Source organism: Somniosus microcephalus, chromosome 24 (genome assembly GCF_052327205.1).
Source record: "Somniosus microcephalus isolate GS21.2 chromosome 24, FLI_Smic_1.0, whole genome shotgun sequence".
NCBI classification, from domain to species: domain Eukaryota; kingdom Metazoa; phylum Chordata; class Chondrichthyes; order Squaliformes; family Somniosidae; genus Somniosus; species Somniosus microcephalus.
The window spans coordinates 64,673,589-64,692,202 of NC_141010.1; the positions used below are offsets into that span (position 1 = coordinate 64,673,589).

At 44.3% G+C, this 18,614-nt stretch overlaps 1 protein-coding gene across 2 annotated transcripts in view; it reads left to right on the plus strand.

Moving 5' to 3' along the window:
- cdc27 (cell division cycle 27) overlaps positions 1–18,614 on the plus strand; it is a 108,413-nt gene that overhangs the window by 47,512 nt on the left and 42,287 nt on the right. Inside the window, exons 2-11 of one of the 2 annotated variants that reach the window (XM_085966681.1) lie at positions 94–169; positions 3,948–4,095; positions 5,949–6,074; positions 7,518–7,615; positions 7,713–7,867; positions 13,670–13,887; positions 14,148–14,237; positions 17,061–17,175; positions 17,358–17,473; positions 18,230–18,338. In XM_085966681.1, the coding sequence (XP_085822807.1) occupies positions 94–169; positions 3,948–4,095; positions 5,949–6,074; positions 7,518–7,615; positions 7,713–7,867; positions 13,670–13,887; positions 14,148–14,237; positions 17,061–17,175; positions 17,358–17,473; positions 18,230–18,338 (1,251 nt within the window). The remainder of the gene's footprint in view (positions 1–93; positions 170–3,947; positions 4,096–5,948; positions 6,075–7,517; positions 7,616–7,712; positions 7,868–13,669; positions 13,888–14,147; positions 14,238–17,060; positions 17,176–17,357; positions 17,474–18,229; positions 18,339–18,614) is intronic. The other variant, XM_085966682.1, reaches the window with a different exon arrangement.

Genomic DNA, 18,614 nt, shown 5'->3' on the forward strand with positions numbered 1-18,614 from the left:
TCCAACTCTGTACGCTTCTAACATTCTAATTAACAAAAACGTCAAAGTTTTGTTGAGATTGCCCACTGTTAACCGTTTGTCTTTTATCAACAGGCTGCTATTTGGCATGCACTTAACCACTATGCTTACCGGGATGCTGTCTTCCTCGCAGAAAGACTCTATGCTGAAGGTATGTAGGAAATGTAACATTGTTGGATGTGACTGCATGAGTGCTATCTATCTACCACTGCTAAATTAACAATTGAAGGTTAAAGTAACCTGTCATGATGTGCTCTCTGCCTACTGCTTCTAGACGGAGTCCTCGAGCCTGTGCTGGCTGCTGGGTAAGGAAGTGGCTGGTCACAGCAGTGCATGGGCAAAGGGCAGTGAGGAGCTGTGTATTCTAAAAAGAGCAGCTTCAAACTATTTACTACTCCTAAGTCTGCCCCAGAGAATGTATATAGTACTTTCCCCATCCCTGACTGGTCTATATCTTCATTTCCCCCCCCCCCCCCCCCCAAAAAAAAAACACCAAAAAGAATGCTACCATTGGCACAGACCCATGTAGAACGTGACCTGTACTTATTTACATGATTCAGCTTTTGTGTCATATTGGTGCCACAGAGCTTGTGACATATGAACAAGGACAGATCGGAAACGACCCTCTGGTCCATCCAGCCTGCCCCACAGAATTATCATGCCTTGTGTTTCAGAGTGTATACACTCTCCACCCCACCCAAAAATGTTGTCACCTCCTAGGAGAGGTGAAAAACCAAATCGAAACCCAGGCCAATTTGGACAAAAAAAAAATCATGAAATTTCTGACCCCCCCCCCCCCCCCCCATGGCGATTGAAACTGGTCCAGGAGATGACTCTGGTCTTGATGATTCTATGCAGTGCCTACCTCCTTGTAAGAGGTGATGTCCGCCCCAGCTAGTTCCAGCTCTCGCTTGAAGGAATTCAGCGAATCGGAGTGCACCCCACGAGCTTGCACTATTTTCTGGGAGAAGACCCACCTCCTGACCTATAAGCTAGATCTTGCTTTGTACAGCTGAAAATTGTGACTGTTGGTCCTCGCTAACCTATTTAATTGCAACAAACTGTCAACTGAATCACAATCTATTCCTTTCATCACCTTGTAAACATCTATCGATCAGTTCACCCCTCAGCAATGTTCCCTTTCAGCTGCGAGGCCGCGCAGCACTCTGCAGGTCCCACGCAACCGGTGAGCCGGCTTTTAAACAGAAAAACCGCGCATGCGTGGAATTTTGAATGGCCCGTGCAGCCTGTTGAAGGGCTGTGCGGGCCAATAAAAAATTAGAGCGAACATCGCCCCTAAGTCTACGTTTCACTAAAGTGTAGGGTCCCAGCTCTTTTAGCCTATCTTGATAACTAAGATGCTTTATACTGGGAATTAGTCTAGTGGCCCTCCTCTGTACCCTTTCCAAAGCCTCAATATCACCCACCTTGTGAGGAGACCAGAACTGGACACAGTATTCCAAGTGGGGCCTGATCACTGTCTTGTACAAGGACAAAATAGTATGCTTTGTCTTGTAGTCAATTGTCCTATAAATGCACCCCAACACCCTATTCACTAACTATCGCTTCACGGCATTGCTCGCGAACCTTTAGAGATCTATGCATTAGAACACCCAGATCTCTCTCTTTCTCCACCTGCTTTAATGGGTTTCCCTGAAGGGTGTAAGTTTGTTCAGCATTCACCCTGCCCACATGCATAACACTGCACTTTCCCAAGTTAAACATCATTTTCCAGTCACAAGCGCAATCTCCCAACACATCAAGATCCGCCTGAAGCAATAGAGCATTGTCTACAGTCCTGACACTCGCACAGATCTTAGTATCATCTGCAAACTTGCAGATCATGCCCCCTACACCATAAAAATATTAAAGAGCATCCGTCCCAACACTGACCCCCGCAAGATACCACTGGTGACCAAACCGATCCAAATCCATCCATAACTACTTTATGCCTAGGGACTGCCAGCGGTTCTCAATCAGCTCGATATATTGCCGTAAGCTTCGATCTTGCAGAGAAGCCTCTTGTCAAAAGCTTTTTGCAAGTTTTAAGTAGACAATGTCTACTGGGCTCCCCTCATCCATCACCTTGGTGACTTCTTCAAAAAAGAATCAAATTTGTAAGACGTGACTTTTTTTGAAGCCATGTTTGTCTCTAATATGTCCCTCTTTATCTAAGTAACCATATATTACGTCAATGATTCCCTCAAGTTACCCGGGTCAGTCTTGTAGTTCCCATCTTGCAAAAAGGAGACATTTGCCTCCTTCCAGTCAACAGGAACCATCGTAAAAATACGAGCAAGGGGCTCGCACAGCCTGCGTGCAATCTCCCTGAGGAACCTCGGGTGGATGTCATCCGGCCCAGCTGCTCTATCTATTGTTAGGTTCTTAATTCTATCTGAAACAATCTGTTCATATTAGCACTTTTATTAACATCATTAAATTCTAACAGTCGAAGGAGCATTACTCTGCATCTAACTGCACTATACCTAACCGAGGTGCTTTCGGTGACGCTGGGTGTTTGAATGATCCCATTCTCCACCGCCAACATCCTTGACATTGACACGAGAATCATTGGAAAAAAAAAACAGTTTTTGCTGAGGAAAATTTTCATTTGAATTGCATTTGTGAACTCCACTGCGTCGTGGTTCTGGTACAGGACTGGCAACCTAGAGGTCGTGAGTTCAAATCCAACCATGACAAGCTGTCATTTAAAATTCAATAATTCAGCAAACTAATGACAACAAAAGCTGACAAATTGTTGTAAAAACACAGCTGATTACCGATTTCCTTCAGGGAATGGAACTTAACCCCACTCCGTCTATCCGACACACAACTCCAGTCCTGCACTGTAATTGATTATTATCTGAATGGCAATAGATTGGGAGAAGGGGAAGTGCAACGAGACCTGGGTGTCCTTGTGCACCAGTCGCTGAAGGTGCAGCAGGCGGTTAAGAAGGCAAATGGTATGTTGGCCTTCGTAGCGAGAGGGTTTGAGTACAGGAACAAGGATGTCTTGCTGCAGTTGTACAGGGCCTTGGTGAGACCACATCTTGAGTATGGTGTGCAGTTTTGGTCGCCTTATCTGAGGAAGGATGTTCTTGCCATGGAAGGAGTTCAGCGAAGATTCACCAGGCTGATACCTGGGATGGCAGGAATGACGTACGAGGAGAGATTGGGTCGATTAGGCTTATACTCGCTGGAGTTTAGAAGAATGAGAGGGGATCTCATTGAAACTTACAAAATTCTAACAGGACTGGACAGACTAGATGCAGGAAGGATGTTCCCGATGGTGGGCGAGTCCAGAACCAGGGGTCACAGTCTAAGGATAAGGGGTAAGCAATTTAGGACAGAGATGAGGAGGAATTTCTTCACCCAGAGAGTGGTGAACCTGTGGAATTCTCTACCACAGAAGGTAGTAGAGGCCAATTCATTAAATATATTCAAGAAGGAGTTGGGTATATTTCTCGAGGCTAAAGGGATCAAGGGATATGGGGAGAAGACAGGGACAGGGTACTGAGTTTGGATGATCAGCCATGATCTCATTGAATGGCGGAGCAGGCTCGAGGGGCCGAATGGCCTACCTCCTATCTTCTATGTTTCTATGACTCGATGCCCTTCCCAAAAGGATGGACAATGAATGCGACCTTGCCTGCATCTTCCATGTCCTGAGAATTAGAGAAAAAGCCGCCTCAACCTCCTTGATGGTGTGACCACCAGGAATCGGTAGTGAATGAGGCATGGATTAGAATTGGTTTTATCTCTATGGTGAGGATACATTAGGAAAACACAAGTTTTTAAATGATATTCACAGCAAGTTAAACCTTCAGTTTCCTAATCTCTTCCCTACTATCTTGATGTCAATTGTGATTTGCCATAAGTGAGAAATTGTGAATTGAGTCTTTAAGAACTCCTTTGTTTTTATTCTGCAGTGCGTTCAGAAGAGGCTCTATTTCTCTTGGCCACCTGTTACTATCGCTCAGGGAAAGCATACAAAGCCTACAGGCTTTTGAAAACTCATAGCTGTACTACCCCTCAGTGCAAATATCTTCTTGCCAAATGTTGTATGGATCTCAGCAAGTAAGTAACTGGAAGTCGGAAGGCTATAATCTCGAATTCTGTAAGTTTAAAACCGTGAATGTGCGATACTAATATGTGTTCCCCTCTGCATGAAGATGGTAGTTTCCCTTCATGTATAATCGTATGTTCCTTTGGGATTTGAGAGTGGCGGTGACGTGTAGGTTAGTTTAAGTATGTCTAGTGATGCATCAAAGGTAACCGTGATCTCCTGGGTCTTGCTTGATTTACCTTATGGAGTCAGAGAGGAAGTTTCTGGTGTTTTTCCCTGACAATGGCCAAGATTTTGCTTGCCTCCTGTTTTTGGGGAGGGTAGTGCACGGGATTGCACCAGCTAATGGATAGTGTGAGCATGGCGGGGGGGGTCTTTTCACACCTCTCGTCATGGTGAGCAGCTCAATACAGGAAACTTTGTGCTATCCGGAGGTGAGCTATCCGGCAATCTGGAGCCACCGGCAAAAATCAGCAGCCGTTTTTTATTCTTTGTTTTTTTTTTGCTTTGTTTGAACAGTCAAGCTGTGCAAGGTCTGTAGCTATAGCAACAGCTTCAGCTACAGAGCTTTAGGGCCACACCCGAGTGTTTAGAAGCTGTTGCTAAGCAACAGTGTTTGTTGTCAAATACAGAGATAAGAATCTCCGTATCTCTCAACATTAACTCTGGAGAGTACGGCAGTTTTGAGGCAACGGCAGCAGCTCGGTCCCGTGGGTACCAGATAGCACAAAGTTTCCTGTATATTCTTTTAAGATGTTGAAATCCCACAGTAGCATTTGAAACTTAGTATTGATCACTCAAACTTTGTAAACTTGCCCAATGTAGGCAACCAGTTTTTGTCTGAGGGACTGCAACCAGGTGCTGCACAACAAAGCCCCAGCAAGTTTCGTTTTCTTTTCTTTCCTTGCCCTCCTTCCCCAACACACATGTCCCTATCTTTCTGATGTTCCTTAATTTTTCTGTTCTTTGATTTGGGCTATTGAGGTGAATTGTCGTCGAGATCACTAACCTCACATAGACCAGGGAGCCAACCTGGAACTTTCTTGGTCTGTATGGCTGAGCTGTCTTAAAATATTGGCAGGATTGGCTTAACTAATTAACAGAAAATGTTGGAAATACTCAGCAGGCCAGGCAGCATCTGTGGAGAGAGAAACAGAGTTAACGTTTCAGGTCTGGGACCCTTCATCTGATAAGGTTTACCAAACTCTGTCCTTGTAGGATGGTCCGAGTGATCTTGGAGCAGAGTGCTAAGCTTTTAAAAGAACCGTGGTCCAATCTGGCTTGTCTTCCTATGTTGTGTGCCATTCCCTGGTTGAACTCTCCAGGCAGGTGGTTGTGGTTTTTTAAAATTCTATTTGAAAAGTGTACTGTAGTGAGTAAATGGCAGTGGTGATTGACCTATCACTGTGGACTTGGTGCATTATAGACTTGGAGCTAAACTTAAAAAGTAAATTCTCTGAAATTAAAATGATGTGCTTTTAATAAATGTTGTGACTGCTTGTGTGGTTTGGTTATTTTCAAGCTAAATTTCCCAACGAGGTTGGGAGTTTGGACTGTACTTCAGTTGAACTCTGGACATTGACTGATTTTGTCCAGGCCGTAGTGGGAGAGAAAAGAGTTGCTCTCCCCATGTGGAATGATTTTAGTCTTCTCACTGGTCCCCCATGAAATGGTCTCTGAGCTGCATTGTCCGTGGTCTGGAGGGGAAGTCAACTCGTCGCTCCTGGTCAGACAGCGATAGAAGAACTCGAGTGTGCAGAGGAAAGTGTTGCATTTGGTGGGAAAACAAAGTTTTGTTTATCCTGGGGACCAGATAACTTCTGTCCTACAGCACTAAAATAATTGCTGCTTCTTGTTTCCCTAGGTTGGCCGAGGGAGAACAGATTTTAGCCGGCGGAATACTGAACAAACAGAAAAGTCATGATGACATTGTTACAGAGTTTGGAGACTCGGCCTGTTTTACTTTGTCTTTATTAGGGCATATATACTGGTAAGACCGTGTGTGTTGGCTTGTAAACCCTGAGTGGTTTAGTCCTTGGAAATCGGGGTCTTTTACTTAATCAAAGTCCTGCATTTTAAAGATCCTGGAAGTCACATAGAAGAGAACTCGTATAGCTTAACCTAGTGTAGTCGCTAAACTCATTGTATTGATGAGAATGACGTCGTCTACCAGTATCAAAACAAAACACTGACTGCAAGACTAAATCTTAATAATCAATGTTTATATCTTAAACAGTATTTAACTTTCTGGGTATTTACTAATTTTTGGGCTTTAGAAGTTCTCACTTGAACAGCGTAGTTTAAAGTAACTGTTGCATTGGTAAATGTTAGTGATCGAGGGCGTTCCTCAACAAATGGGCCAGTTTGGAATAGAACTAGCATTTTATTTCTCAAAGTACTAGGCTTGTGCTCCTGTGCTAGCTTAATAAAGATGTTGTCCGAAGTCGGACAGGAGGTTTCCGATCAATTCCTATGTTAGTTTGGCTCTGGTAGCAGACTCCCGCCTGAGTACAGAATTCCTGATAGTATAAAATGCTCTCGTTTGCTTATGATCACATGCTAATATAGTCAGCTTCCTGCCGTCTTTACAGATGGTATTAAATCTCAAAAGTTGTCTTTGTATGAAGTGTTTTCTGTTGAATGGCCTTTTATAGATTTTAAATTAGAACATTCTTTCTGCATTTTACAGAAAGTTCAGAGACCCAAGTAAATTTGGGAAAATATAGGTACAGGTATTCGAATTGAACTGTAGAAACAAGCAAGTAGCAAAAACTGATGCGAGGAGGGAAGAGAAAATCCTGAGGTTGCAGAATGTTAATTCCTTTGTGCAGCAGAGGTATGAATGGCATCCAGGTGTGCGCAAGCCAGAACATGAATTAAAAAAACTGATTTGTAAGCCAGGGACTGCATACCTACTCTAGGTCAAAGCATCACGAGTAGAATTTCAGCTATTGCTGATTAGGAAGAGTTGATGTGAATTGAATTAAATGGGTAAGTGTAAATGGTAGTTTGGGGGAAGGCCCATTGCAACAACCAGAAGTTGGTAACACATGAGTTCTGAGCTTTGTGTCTTTGATAGGCCTTTTGTTGCATGAAAATCCAAATAATTGTCAACTGACATGTGGCATACTATAAGGTTGGGTCCCCGTTGGCGGTGCGCTAGTTGATTCCTCCGCTGCGGTTGCTCCAGGGTTGTGACAATTAGCCTCCGTACCTGTGGGTTAGGGTGGGGAAAATCTGCCTGGATTCCTGCTCCTAACCACAATCCAGTGCGTGTGTGTGTCCTTGCCTGCACTCACTGTTGTCCCCTAATGGTGGGCTTTTGGGCAAAAAAATTGGTTAAAAATGTGAGCTTGGCTGTAATTTCCACTGATGTTTAAAATTGTACCTGAGATGGAGTGATCTAGTAATTGTTAAATATTCTTTCTTGCAGTAAAACAGATCGAACGGCCAAAGGATCAGAGTGTTACCAAAAGAGCCTTAGTCTAAATCCCTTTCTTTGGTCCCCTTTCGAATCCTTATGTGAAATAGGTATGCCGTTGACATGTTTTATGACTTTTAAAACATTAAAAAAAAAACCTTGTCATTGAGGTAGAAGCTGAATCTGTTCTCCATCTCTCTCTTTCAGGTGAAAAGCCAGATCCTGATCAGACATTTAAATTAACATCTCTTCAGAATTTTAGTAGTTTTCAACCAAGTTTATGCATGCCATTGGTTTTGAATCACAGCGTGCAACATAGGCAACCGGACACTGTACTAATGGAAACGCCACAAGACACTATAGTGAGTCTCGTTTAATCCTTGTTTGCTCCATGTAGTTACGTCTTATACTTCATCACTGAAGCTTTAGGTTCCGTGTTTTACTGTTTGATACCCTTGGTATTCCTCTGTGCGTTAACGAGGGGGGAAAAGGCACAGTTTACTATTCAATATTCTCACTTTTTATCCAAGTTTGGTTCTAAAATACATTACAACTTGATAAGCTGGTTTCATCACTGACTCACCAGGTAAAGTTGGTTGAAATGTCCTGAAAGTTTTTGCAGAATTATTGATGCCTTGTTTCTAAAGTGTAGCTTCTGTAGCAAAGGACCTAATGAGCTAACCAATGGCTGTTAGTCAAAGCAGCATGTAGCTGAGACACAAGAACCCAGATTTGATCCTCTGCCTGTGTTGAAAGTCCGAGGTTAACCCAAGTCCATATCTGAGTGACTGGTTTATGTGAGCCCCTTATCGGGAGTCTAATGCCATGACCATGTGGTACAGTCCAGTAGGTGGGCTTCATAGCCAGTTGCTCAAAGGCTTGGCTGCAAACTATGAACGATCTAATATCATTAATGGTGCTACTTCAAACTACCAAGCAGTGAGTCTACTAGACTGTTCCACTGTACTCCAGGACTTGATATTCATTTGTAAGAGATCATAGATTCCAGAGAGAAGTTATTTTATTAGGTGTCAGCCATGGCTTAGTGGTAACACTCTCGCTCGGAGTCAGAAGGTTGTGGTTTCAAGTCTAACTCCAGAGACTTAACCTAGGCGGACACTTCAGTACAGTACTAAGGGAGTGCTGCGCTGTCAGAGATGCTGCCTTTTGGATGAGACATTAAACTGAGGCCGTGTCTGCTCTTGCAGGTGGACATGAAGTATCCTGTGGAACTATTTGAAGAGCAGGGAGTTATCCCAGTGTCCTGGTCAACATTTATCCCTCAACCAACATTAATTAAAACATTTATCACATTGTGGAAACTTGTATCTAATTTGACTGCTGTGTTTCCTACATCGCAACAGTGACAACACTTCAAAAGTACTGCCTGCCTGCCCGCCCCCTGCCTGCCCAGATGAGGTGCCCACCTTCAAAGGGAATGGTCTCAAGGAAGATGGATTAGGTATTTGGGGCTAGGGAAGGCTGTACAGATTGGATGACCTTCAGCTAAACCGGAGAAGCACCTGTGTCCTTGCGGATTGGTTAAGTAGGGCCGTGTGGAAAGATTTAAACTAATTGGTGGGTGGGATGGGAAAATCCACACAGCAAGTCCAAGTGCGAAGACAGTAGGACACATGAGCAGGTTGGGGACAGTTACCCAGATCGGGGTTCTGTACACAAAGGCACGTAGCATAAGAAATAAAACAAGTGAGTTGTAAGCGCAACTTCACCTTAAAGGTTATGATGTAACTACTATAGAGACTTGGCAACAACCTGAGCGTGATTAGGAGTTAAATATTTCAGTCTAGAATCTTTAGAGAAAAGGGGGAAATTGGGAAAGGAGGAGGATAAAAGACGCAATTACTGCCTTACAAGAAAGATTTCAGTAATAGGGCGGGCAGCGGGGTGGTGGAATCTATAAATATGGAGATGCCCGCCCACCTTGGTCTACAAGGTGGTCTGCCAAGAGCTGGCATGGACCGAATGGCCTCCTTCTGCGCCGTAATGACCTTCTGACTCTAGGGAGAGGGATGGTGTCGGTGGCTCAGGAACAAAATTTGTGGCGGGCACCAAAGACAATTACTTCAGTCTTCCCGATATTTAATTGGAGTAAATTTCTGGTCATACAATACTAGATGTTGGGCAAGCAGTGTGATTACATCAGACAGTGGAGGGCTTGAGAGGTGGTGGTGGTGAGGTAGAGCTGGGCATCGTCTGCTTACCTGATGTATTTTCGGATGATGTAGATGAGAAACAGGAGGGTGCCAAGGATAGATCCTTGGGGGACTCCAGAGTTAAGTGTGCTGGAGCAGGAAGAGAAGCATTTACAGGTGATTCTCTGGCTACGTCTGGATAGATAAGAATGGAACTAACCGAGTGCCAGCCCACCTAGCCGGATGATGGAGGAGAGGTGTTTGAGGATGGTTTGGCCAACAGTGTCAAAAGGCTGCAGATAGGTCGAGAAGGACGAGGAGGGCTAGTTCACCATGGTCGCAGTCACATAGGATGTCATTTGTGACTTTGATAATGGCCGTTTCAGTACTGTGGTGGGGTGGAAACCTGATTGGAGAGATTCAAACATGGAGTTGCGGTAAAGGTGGGCATGGATTTGGGAGGTGACCGCAAGTCCAACGTCGTTTGAGATGGGGTGGTAATTTGCAAGGACGGAAGGGTCAAGGGTGGGTTTTTCGAGGAGAGGGGTGATGACTGCAGATTTGAAAAGGAGGGGGCGAGTACCCGAGGAGAGGGAACTGTTAACATCAGCTAACATGGCGGTCAAGAAGGGAAGTTGGGTGATCATCAACGTCTCCTGTAAGCTGCACTGCCTCCTATGCGGCCTGCCTCCCCACAGTACAGCCCATTCAAATTTTTGCGCATGCGCAGTATCAACATTATAAAAGCCAGTGAGTGGCCCATGCAGGACCTCCGACCACTGGGCGGCCGTGCGCGCACCTTAGCGGAAACTCTAGTGGTCATCAATTTAGTGGAAATAGGGTCGAGGGAGCAGGAGGTGGGCCTCACGGACAAGATGAGCTCGGCGAGGGCAGGAGGAGAAATGGGAGTGAAACTAAATGATGTGAGTTCAGGGCTAGGGCAGGTGGGAACCCTGGGGGAAGTTTGGCCCGGTGGGCTGGAGTGGATGGTCTCTACTGGTTTCCTCTCTTACAAAAGATCCCACAGGTGATATGAAAGGTACTAAGCAGAAGAAAGCAAATATGCCGACCCCTTACTGGCCTTACAAGCAACTTTTCTGAAAGCTTGGCAATTAACGAGGGCCGTTCCGCTACCTCACAGCACAGAACACTCCTGTCGGATGTGGGGCGACGGGGGTGGGGTTTAAATAATACATCTGAGCTGAGAAACCATTGGTGCTAACTGTTAAAGCAGGATCTCCTTCCTTTGGTTGTTGACCATGGTCAACTCGCACTGTGTCCAGCAATGGTGCTTACAACACCAAGTGGACAAAGTCTGTGCACTTGTACTATATAAAACTGTTTAACCCGCGCTCATGAGGTTCTGCATGTTCTGGAGTACCTTCATCATTCTCTCAATTTAAAGCCCAGTTGTATTCAGCCTCATCTTTGAACTATTGTGATGGCTCATGCCTTGTTTTTGTGTTGTTAATTGAGGGAATCATTTATAGAAATTCTTCCCAATAGGCATTTACTTTTTTCCAGTTGGGACTTCAATCTAGTTTGTCTTAAGTTAATACAGGAAACTTTGTGCTATCCGGCACCGACGGGACCGAGCTGTTGCCGTCCCATCAAAACTGCCGGACAAACCAGCGCTAATGTTGAAACATACGGAGATTTTGAGCTCCGTATCTGGCAACAAACCCTGTTGCGCTTCTAAACAGTCGGCTGTACCTTGCAAGCGTCTCTGTAGCTTAGCAACAAACAGCTTCAGCGAGACCTTGCAGAGCCTGACTGGTGGAAAAAAAGCAACGAAAAGAAAAAAAACCTAACGAAACGGCTCCTGATTTTTGCCGGTGGCTCGAGCATTCCGGACAGTTAACCTCCAGATAAACCAAAGTTTTCTGTATGTCTATCATTCAAACCTTTTTGAGTTTCTTTTATAAGGAAACTACACCATTAGTTTTATTTTAAGTGTACAGAGATTGTGAACTGCAAGCCCTCTCATTGTTCAGTTGTTCTTGATTTAGAATTCTGACCAGGGCGTGCCTATTCACCTGGAGTTGTCCGAACCAGCTTCCCAATTTAATTTGGACCAGAGCTTCAATTTATCTGTTACCACATGAATCTGAAACGAAGCCTTGTTTTCATTGCACTAGTGCTCACAAAGCGAGTTCAGAGGTCTCTCCTATGGTGCAAGATATGTATAAATAAATGCATTCTGCTTCACGGGGAAGAAGCCTGGTGCAGCTTAAAGGCCATTCCACCCATTGCATGCCTGCTTTCTGCACGTCTTCAAACAAGTTCCAGTTTGATAATTACTAGCCTGCCGTATGGAGTAATGCTCATGATTCGTTTACCCTCCATGGGAGCAAATAGTCCTAATCGTATTTACCTGCCCTTCTCCTTTATCTATCAGTCCATCCAATATAATCTTCAATGTTGATCTAGTTTCTGCCGCAACCACTAAGTGAATTTCAACTCGAATAACTCAGTAACTCTGCGAAGAAATTTCTTCTGTCCCCGTTCCAAATCTCTAGCATTTTAATCTTATCTATGGTCCCTTATTCTTGACCCCTCATTTACTAGAAGCAGTCTGCTTCTATCTACCCTATCTCATTATTTCACAATTTTAAACACTTCGAACCCTGATTACAAGGTGATATGATATATCGTAAAAGACCCAACATTTCAAATCATTCTTTGTATTTGTATCGGGTAGTATCCTAGTGACTCTGCATTGTATCCTCTCTCAAGCTCCAATACCCTCCCTGTACTGCACAGACTCTAACTAGGGTCTTATGAAACTTTTATATGGGCTTATGATTACTGTTTGGCTTCTCTATTGTTTGCCAAATCTGCCTTGCCAGTTGGAGTTATGACTCCTCTGAAGTGTTCTCCTGACACTTTTCCTGTACCTAATCCCCTTCCAAATTGCAGTACTTTAGATGTTTAAATGAAGAAAGATTCTTCAAATGTTGTGCATCCTCAACAGGCTGGAAACCCACTCAACCATTGCCTTATCTACTTTGAGGTTTGGGAGATGGTTTCAGGCCAAAACACAGTGGCACAATGGCTTTACAATGTGGGAGTAGGTCACATGCAGCATTACCAAGTTACCGCCCTAGGGCATTTTACTTGTGTCCTAAATAATGCAATTTCCCCACAACCAATTTTTATTTTTTATTTTTTTTCATTGATGGGATGTGGGCGTCGCTGGCTGGCTAGGCCTGCATTTAGTGCCCATCCCTAATTGCCCATGAGAAGATGGTGGTGAGCCGCCGCCTTGAACCGCTGCAGTCCATATGGTGTAGGTACACCCACAATGCTGTTAGGAAGGGAGTTCCAGGATTTTGGCCCAGCGACAGTGAAGGAACAGCGATACAGGTCCAAGTCAGGATGGTGTGTGGCTTGGAGGGGAACTTGTAGGTGGTGATGTTCCCATGCGTCTGCTGCCCTTGTCCTTCTAAGTGGTAGCGGTCGCGGGTTTGGAAGGTGCTGTTGAAGGAGCTTTGGCGAGTTGCTGCAGTGCATCTTGTAGATGGTACACACAGCAGCCACAGTGCGCCGGTGGTGGAGGGAGTGAATGTTGAAGGTGGTGGATGGAGTGCCAATCAAGCGGGCTGCTTTATCCTGAATGGTGTTGAGCTTCTTGAGTGTTGTTGGAGCTGCACTCATCCAGGCAAGTGGAGAGTATTCCATCACACTCCTGACTTGTGCCTTGTAGATGGTGGCAAGGCTTTGGGGAGTCAGGAGGTGAGACACTCGCCGCAGAATTCCCAGCCTCTGGCCTGCTCTTGTAGCCACAGTATTTATATGGCTGGTCCAGTTCAGTTTCTGATCAATGGTAACCCCCCAGGATGTTGATAGTGGGGGATTCAGCGATGGTAATGCCATTGAATGTCAAGGGCATTACGGTGGGCTTAGTTCCTCCTGTGTGTGAAGAATGCATATGAGCCAAAGATTGAAGACTGCCCTACAAGGTCTGTAATCTTATCTGTCCCTCATAAGATATTTTCTCTTTTTTTGTAGGAATTAAATAGATTAAACCTTGAATCCTCTGCCAACTCAAAATATTCCTCAATGATGACGGATTCTTCAGTATCTTTAATTGATCCATCTGTGATTTCTCCTGACGCTGTGCCTCTTGGTTCTGGATCTTCAGTATTGTCCAAACAACTAGTAAACAAACCAAAGTCTGGGAGGAGTTTGCTTGGTGGTCCTGCTGCTCTTAGTCCCCTAACACCAAGGTAAGGTTCTTGTTGCTTGTGTTAACTCAAAACCAAGCTCGGTTTATTGTTGTGTGCACGTGTTCACTCCTGCTGCCCTACCCCAGGTGTATTGCTTCTCAATGTTATTGGATTCTAGGGATAGTGTGTAAGTCTTGTGGCAGCGATGTGCCTCTTTGGCTGGAGGGACACTGCCATCTTGCTCCTCTTTGTAGGACCTGTGCTGGTAATAATGCATCTGGTAAATCTCCTAATTTCTCATTTTGTTTGATGTTGAATAGTGGGGCTTGTATCACAACAATCAGCAACCAGTACAGTCCAGAATGTTTCTGCAATATGGGTGGATTCAGAAGAAATATTATTGCATTGAGGTTAGTTTTAATGAAGCAGTGAGGGAGACATGTTGGAGTTGCATTTCAGCATTAACTGGATATCTCTTTGTTTGGTCGTTTTCCATAATGTGCTAAACTCATAAGATGCGCCCCATCTGCTGGCTTCGTGCCCCTTTGTCCCAATTAGCCCATTCCCTTTTTTTCATAAATTAACTTGTTGACCCTTCTCCCTCTTCCGCATATCCTTCAATCTCTTCTCTAGAAATACATCCTGTGGCTCCTTGAGCTCATTTCTATTGTCTGCTTCAATAGACTTTCCTGGAGACTTGTTCCATAAATCTAACATGCATACAAAAAGACCAATTGGCTTATCCAGTTTGTCTCAACCAGACATGGTGCAATCTGGAAAATTCCTCTCTGACCCCAAAGACAATCAAGTGAGCTCCAGGAGACTGCAATATCTGATGTCACTAGCCCAAGTAACCTTTTATAACTCTGTCTGCCACCTGCAGGAACTGGTCCAGCTCCCTTTTTGAAATTCTAGCAAATCCATGCTCCCTGCACATTCTTGCAATCTATTCCAGAGTCGAAGCTAACTTTGTTTTGTTATTTTGTACTGCTGCTGCCGAGTTCTCCACTCTTTATTTACCTCAAATAAACTTTCTGCCTGAATAGAGCTATTCCCTTAGTCACATTAAAGACCTCAGTCATATCCCTTTGTAGTCTGTTTCTCCAATAAAAAAAAAACGTTTCTTTGCCCTTTCCCGATGAGACCGTGCTGAGGCTTGGTGGCCCTCCTCTGAACCTTCTCCCAGGGCCTCTATCCCTCACCGTGTGAGGGGACCAAAGGTGGGGGACAGTATTCTCGATGTAGCCATACCAAGGTCTTGTACACAGTAAGAATTATATTTCTAGTTTTGTATTTAACTATCCTAGCTACATGCTGTTCACTTTTTCTACAGCCTCACAGTACAAAACATGAACCCTCTACGTTTCATTAAACCATGGCCCCCGGTCACCCTCCTATCCCATGGCCATAAGAGGGTAAAACCCTGTCTAGCATACACATGCCTCAAATTATTGTACCTGAATACTTCATGCTGCATTTATCAATATTTAAAGGACATCTGCACGCCCTAGCCCATTCTCCGTGTATCTAAATCGGCCTGCAATCCATTTATTTTTCTAGAGCCATTACTTCTGCATAGACCTTACTGTCATAAAAATTGTATTTCTAATGCCTTCATCCAAATCATTGATAAAGATGACTAGCAACAATCTAACCGAGCCTTCCACCTCGGAAAGATTTGCCTGGATCAACTATCAATTCCCCTCATAATCTTGAAAGCTTCTTTAAGTCATCTTGAATCTCTCTTCCAAAGAAAACGGAAGCTTCATTATCATTAAGTTCATTAATCTTTCCTCAAAATTTAAATTCCTTCTATGCAGAATCCTTTTCACTTCTAGATCTGTACCCTCTCAAGGGCAGTAATATCCTTCTGATTAGGGGCTAGAACTGGACATCTGACCAATGTCTTACACAGCAACAATAAACCTTGTATTTGCCAGTCCTCCAGTCCAAGCAACCAATTCTATTTGATATTTTCCTGGAAGACAGTCTGCCCTACTTCCTGATCTATTTTTTTTTCCTCTTCCTCTTTTTTGGTCTTGGTGTCCTGAGCTGTCTTGGCCTCTTCACCCTGGTTTCTCAAAATATATTAAAGAACAAAACTGCACAATACTTAGTGGCCCGGAATTTGTGGTGGGTAATGACTGTGAACTACAGTACCAGCGTTCGCTGTCATTACCCCTCTGAAACTGACCGCATCTTCAGGATTTAGCGCATGTGCATCTAAACACGGAAATCCTGAAGTTGCAGTCAGTCATTCGCTACTCCAACACTGGCTGCACTGGGGACCCCCCCCCCCCCCCCACCATAGCCAGCAATTAATGTGATCGGTGAAACTGACACAAACTTGCACTTTTCCGTGGTAATATCGCTGTTAAATACCCCGCTAAATGTTAAGCTTTGTTGGGTTAGGTGTAACTGGGTTTTTAAGAGCATATTGACTGGTAAACAGATGTTCTGGCCCTGAAAAACTAAATGTTATATTTGTGGAGTGTCAAATTTCTCCATTCTGATATAAAATTACATTTTATAAAAAACATGTGATATTTTAGCTTCTACCTTATCCCTGTGAGTCCCAATCTTTATTTCACGCTCTAACATTTAAAAAAAAAAAAAAAAAGTCCGGGTAAAAGCAGCTTTTCATTTCCTGTGTGCGAATGTGATTGGCTGTTTAGACAGCTTGTTGACGTCACTGCAGCATTGCACTAGGAATTCGCATTACAGAGCGCTGAAATCCATTGAACGTCAAAAAAGGCAAACTTCTCACCACAGAGATTGCAAGATCTCTGGGCAGCTGTCATCTGGACCAGCGGTGGCAATGTTCCCCCTAAGGTGCACGACAGCGCACCAATCGCGAGGTCCTGTGCAGGCTGCTCACCAGCTGCTGCTGCTGGAAGAGATACGCAAAAAAAAAAAAGTGCCTTTTGCTTCGCCGCTGACGGCAAATTACGGGCCAATGCTTTTCTTAACATCTTGAGCCAAAAAAGTTTATGGCACCTCTCTGTCCAGCCATTTGTGTAACATTTTCAACTAAATGGAGGCTTGAGCAGTGTAAACCCACCAATAAACTGGCAAAGTTCATTGTTGTAAATATGAGTGACTGGGTATGGTGCAGCAAAAGGTTATGCTTTGACTGTGGTATGTTGGCTGTTACATGCTAGGAGGAATTTAGCACTTGTAAAGCCGGTGTACAAGTAAATGAAGTGTCTAATTTGTACTTGATTACCTTTCAGCTTTGGAGTCTTGCCTCTGGAGACTCCAAGCCCAGGTGACGGTTCTTTTTTGCCAAATTATACAAATTCTTCATCTGTAATTGATTCATCCTCTACAGGAGGCCCCACAAAGAAGGTAAGGTTATAAAAACCAGATGCTTGGGTATGATGGGGAGAGAGAATTTGTATAGCAGAGATTAGGCTTTGTGCATTTTATGTGGAGTATATGTTACAAAGACTCGTATTGGCAAGGATTATTGAAAATTTTTTCCTGTCTGTCTTTTCTTCCTGTGTTGTCTCCTCTGGTGTACCCCAAAGTCTGTAGCACGAATAACTCAAGGCGGAACCAAGTCAGTCTTTACACAGAGTGGAAACAGCCGAGATGTCACTCCAATTCCACTGACTCAGACACAGACTTCAGGCCCACAGACCAGGTAGGAGTCCAGCAGCACTGTCTTGCTTTCGCTGCATCCAGCTGTTGGTCATGGTTACGTACACTCTGTGGGTGTGGATCAAAGGTGGGGAATGGAGTTGAAGTACAAATCACCCATGATCTAATAGAATGGTGGAAGAGGCTCGAGGGGCTGAATGGCGTACTCCTGTTCCTATGTAAAACCCAAGTGCAACAGTTGCAGCAATATAAAAATTGGGCAGTACAATTTTATACCCTGGCTTTAAACTGTTGTAGTACTTGAACAAGGATTTGTCGTTGCCTTGTGTGGTATTAATATATTCCAATCATTGGAATCCGACACATTGAATCCAGATCTTTGCCAGGCCAGTTTGAGGAGAATGGGCACCAGAGAGGACAGAAGGTTTGGGTAAGATGGGCATATCTTTGCGTCTCCTTGTAGCCTCTAATGGAGTGCTGTTGTTGGCGAGAGATTTTTGTGGATAACCACTGTATAGGGTGCATGTGGCCACTTAAAAAAAAAAAAAAAAAAAAGTACACAGTTCACTTAGATACGTGTTACAACACTGAAACAGGCAGTCTGTCCCTGTTGGAATCTGTGTGCCTGTCTGCTGCTGAGGACAGTGCAGGTGTTGAGCTCGGAGGCAGTCTGGGCCAAGTCTGAGTTTGCAAGGATATGGCCAAATTAGCATGAGAAGTTGACGTTGTCTGCAACACTGAAGAACTGTGAAGACTGCTAGACTTAACTATGCTCTCTCTCCTGATCTTGTTTGTTCAGTGCAGCACAGGTACTGTTTCCAACCAGCACAGCCCCCACCAATGCACCTGGCAATGCACCGCCCCGGAGAAGCTCCAGACTCTTTACAAGTGCCAGTTCGACTACAAAGGTAACCTGCTCTAACATCAGGTGTTTACTTCAATAGTGCCAGCTATTCCACTGGCCCTCGTCCTTCCCAGTATTCTATTCAAATCGTTAGGCCATTCCATTTTAAATGATGGTGTCAAGCAAAATACTGCGGATGCTGAAAATCTGTAATAAAAACACAAACTGCTGCAAACACTCAGCAGGTCAGGTAGCATCTGTGGAGAGAGGATGGTAGGGCTAATGTTTCATGTCTTGTGGCCCTTTTTCAGATGGTCTCTGCCTCGGGCATCACTTGTGG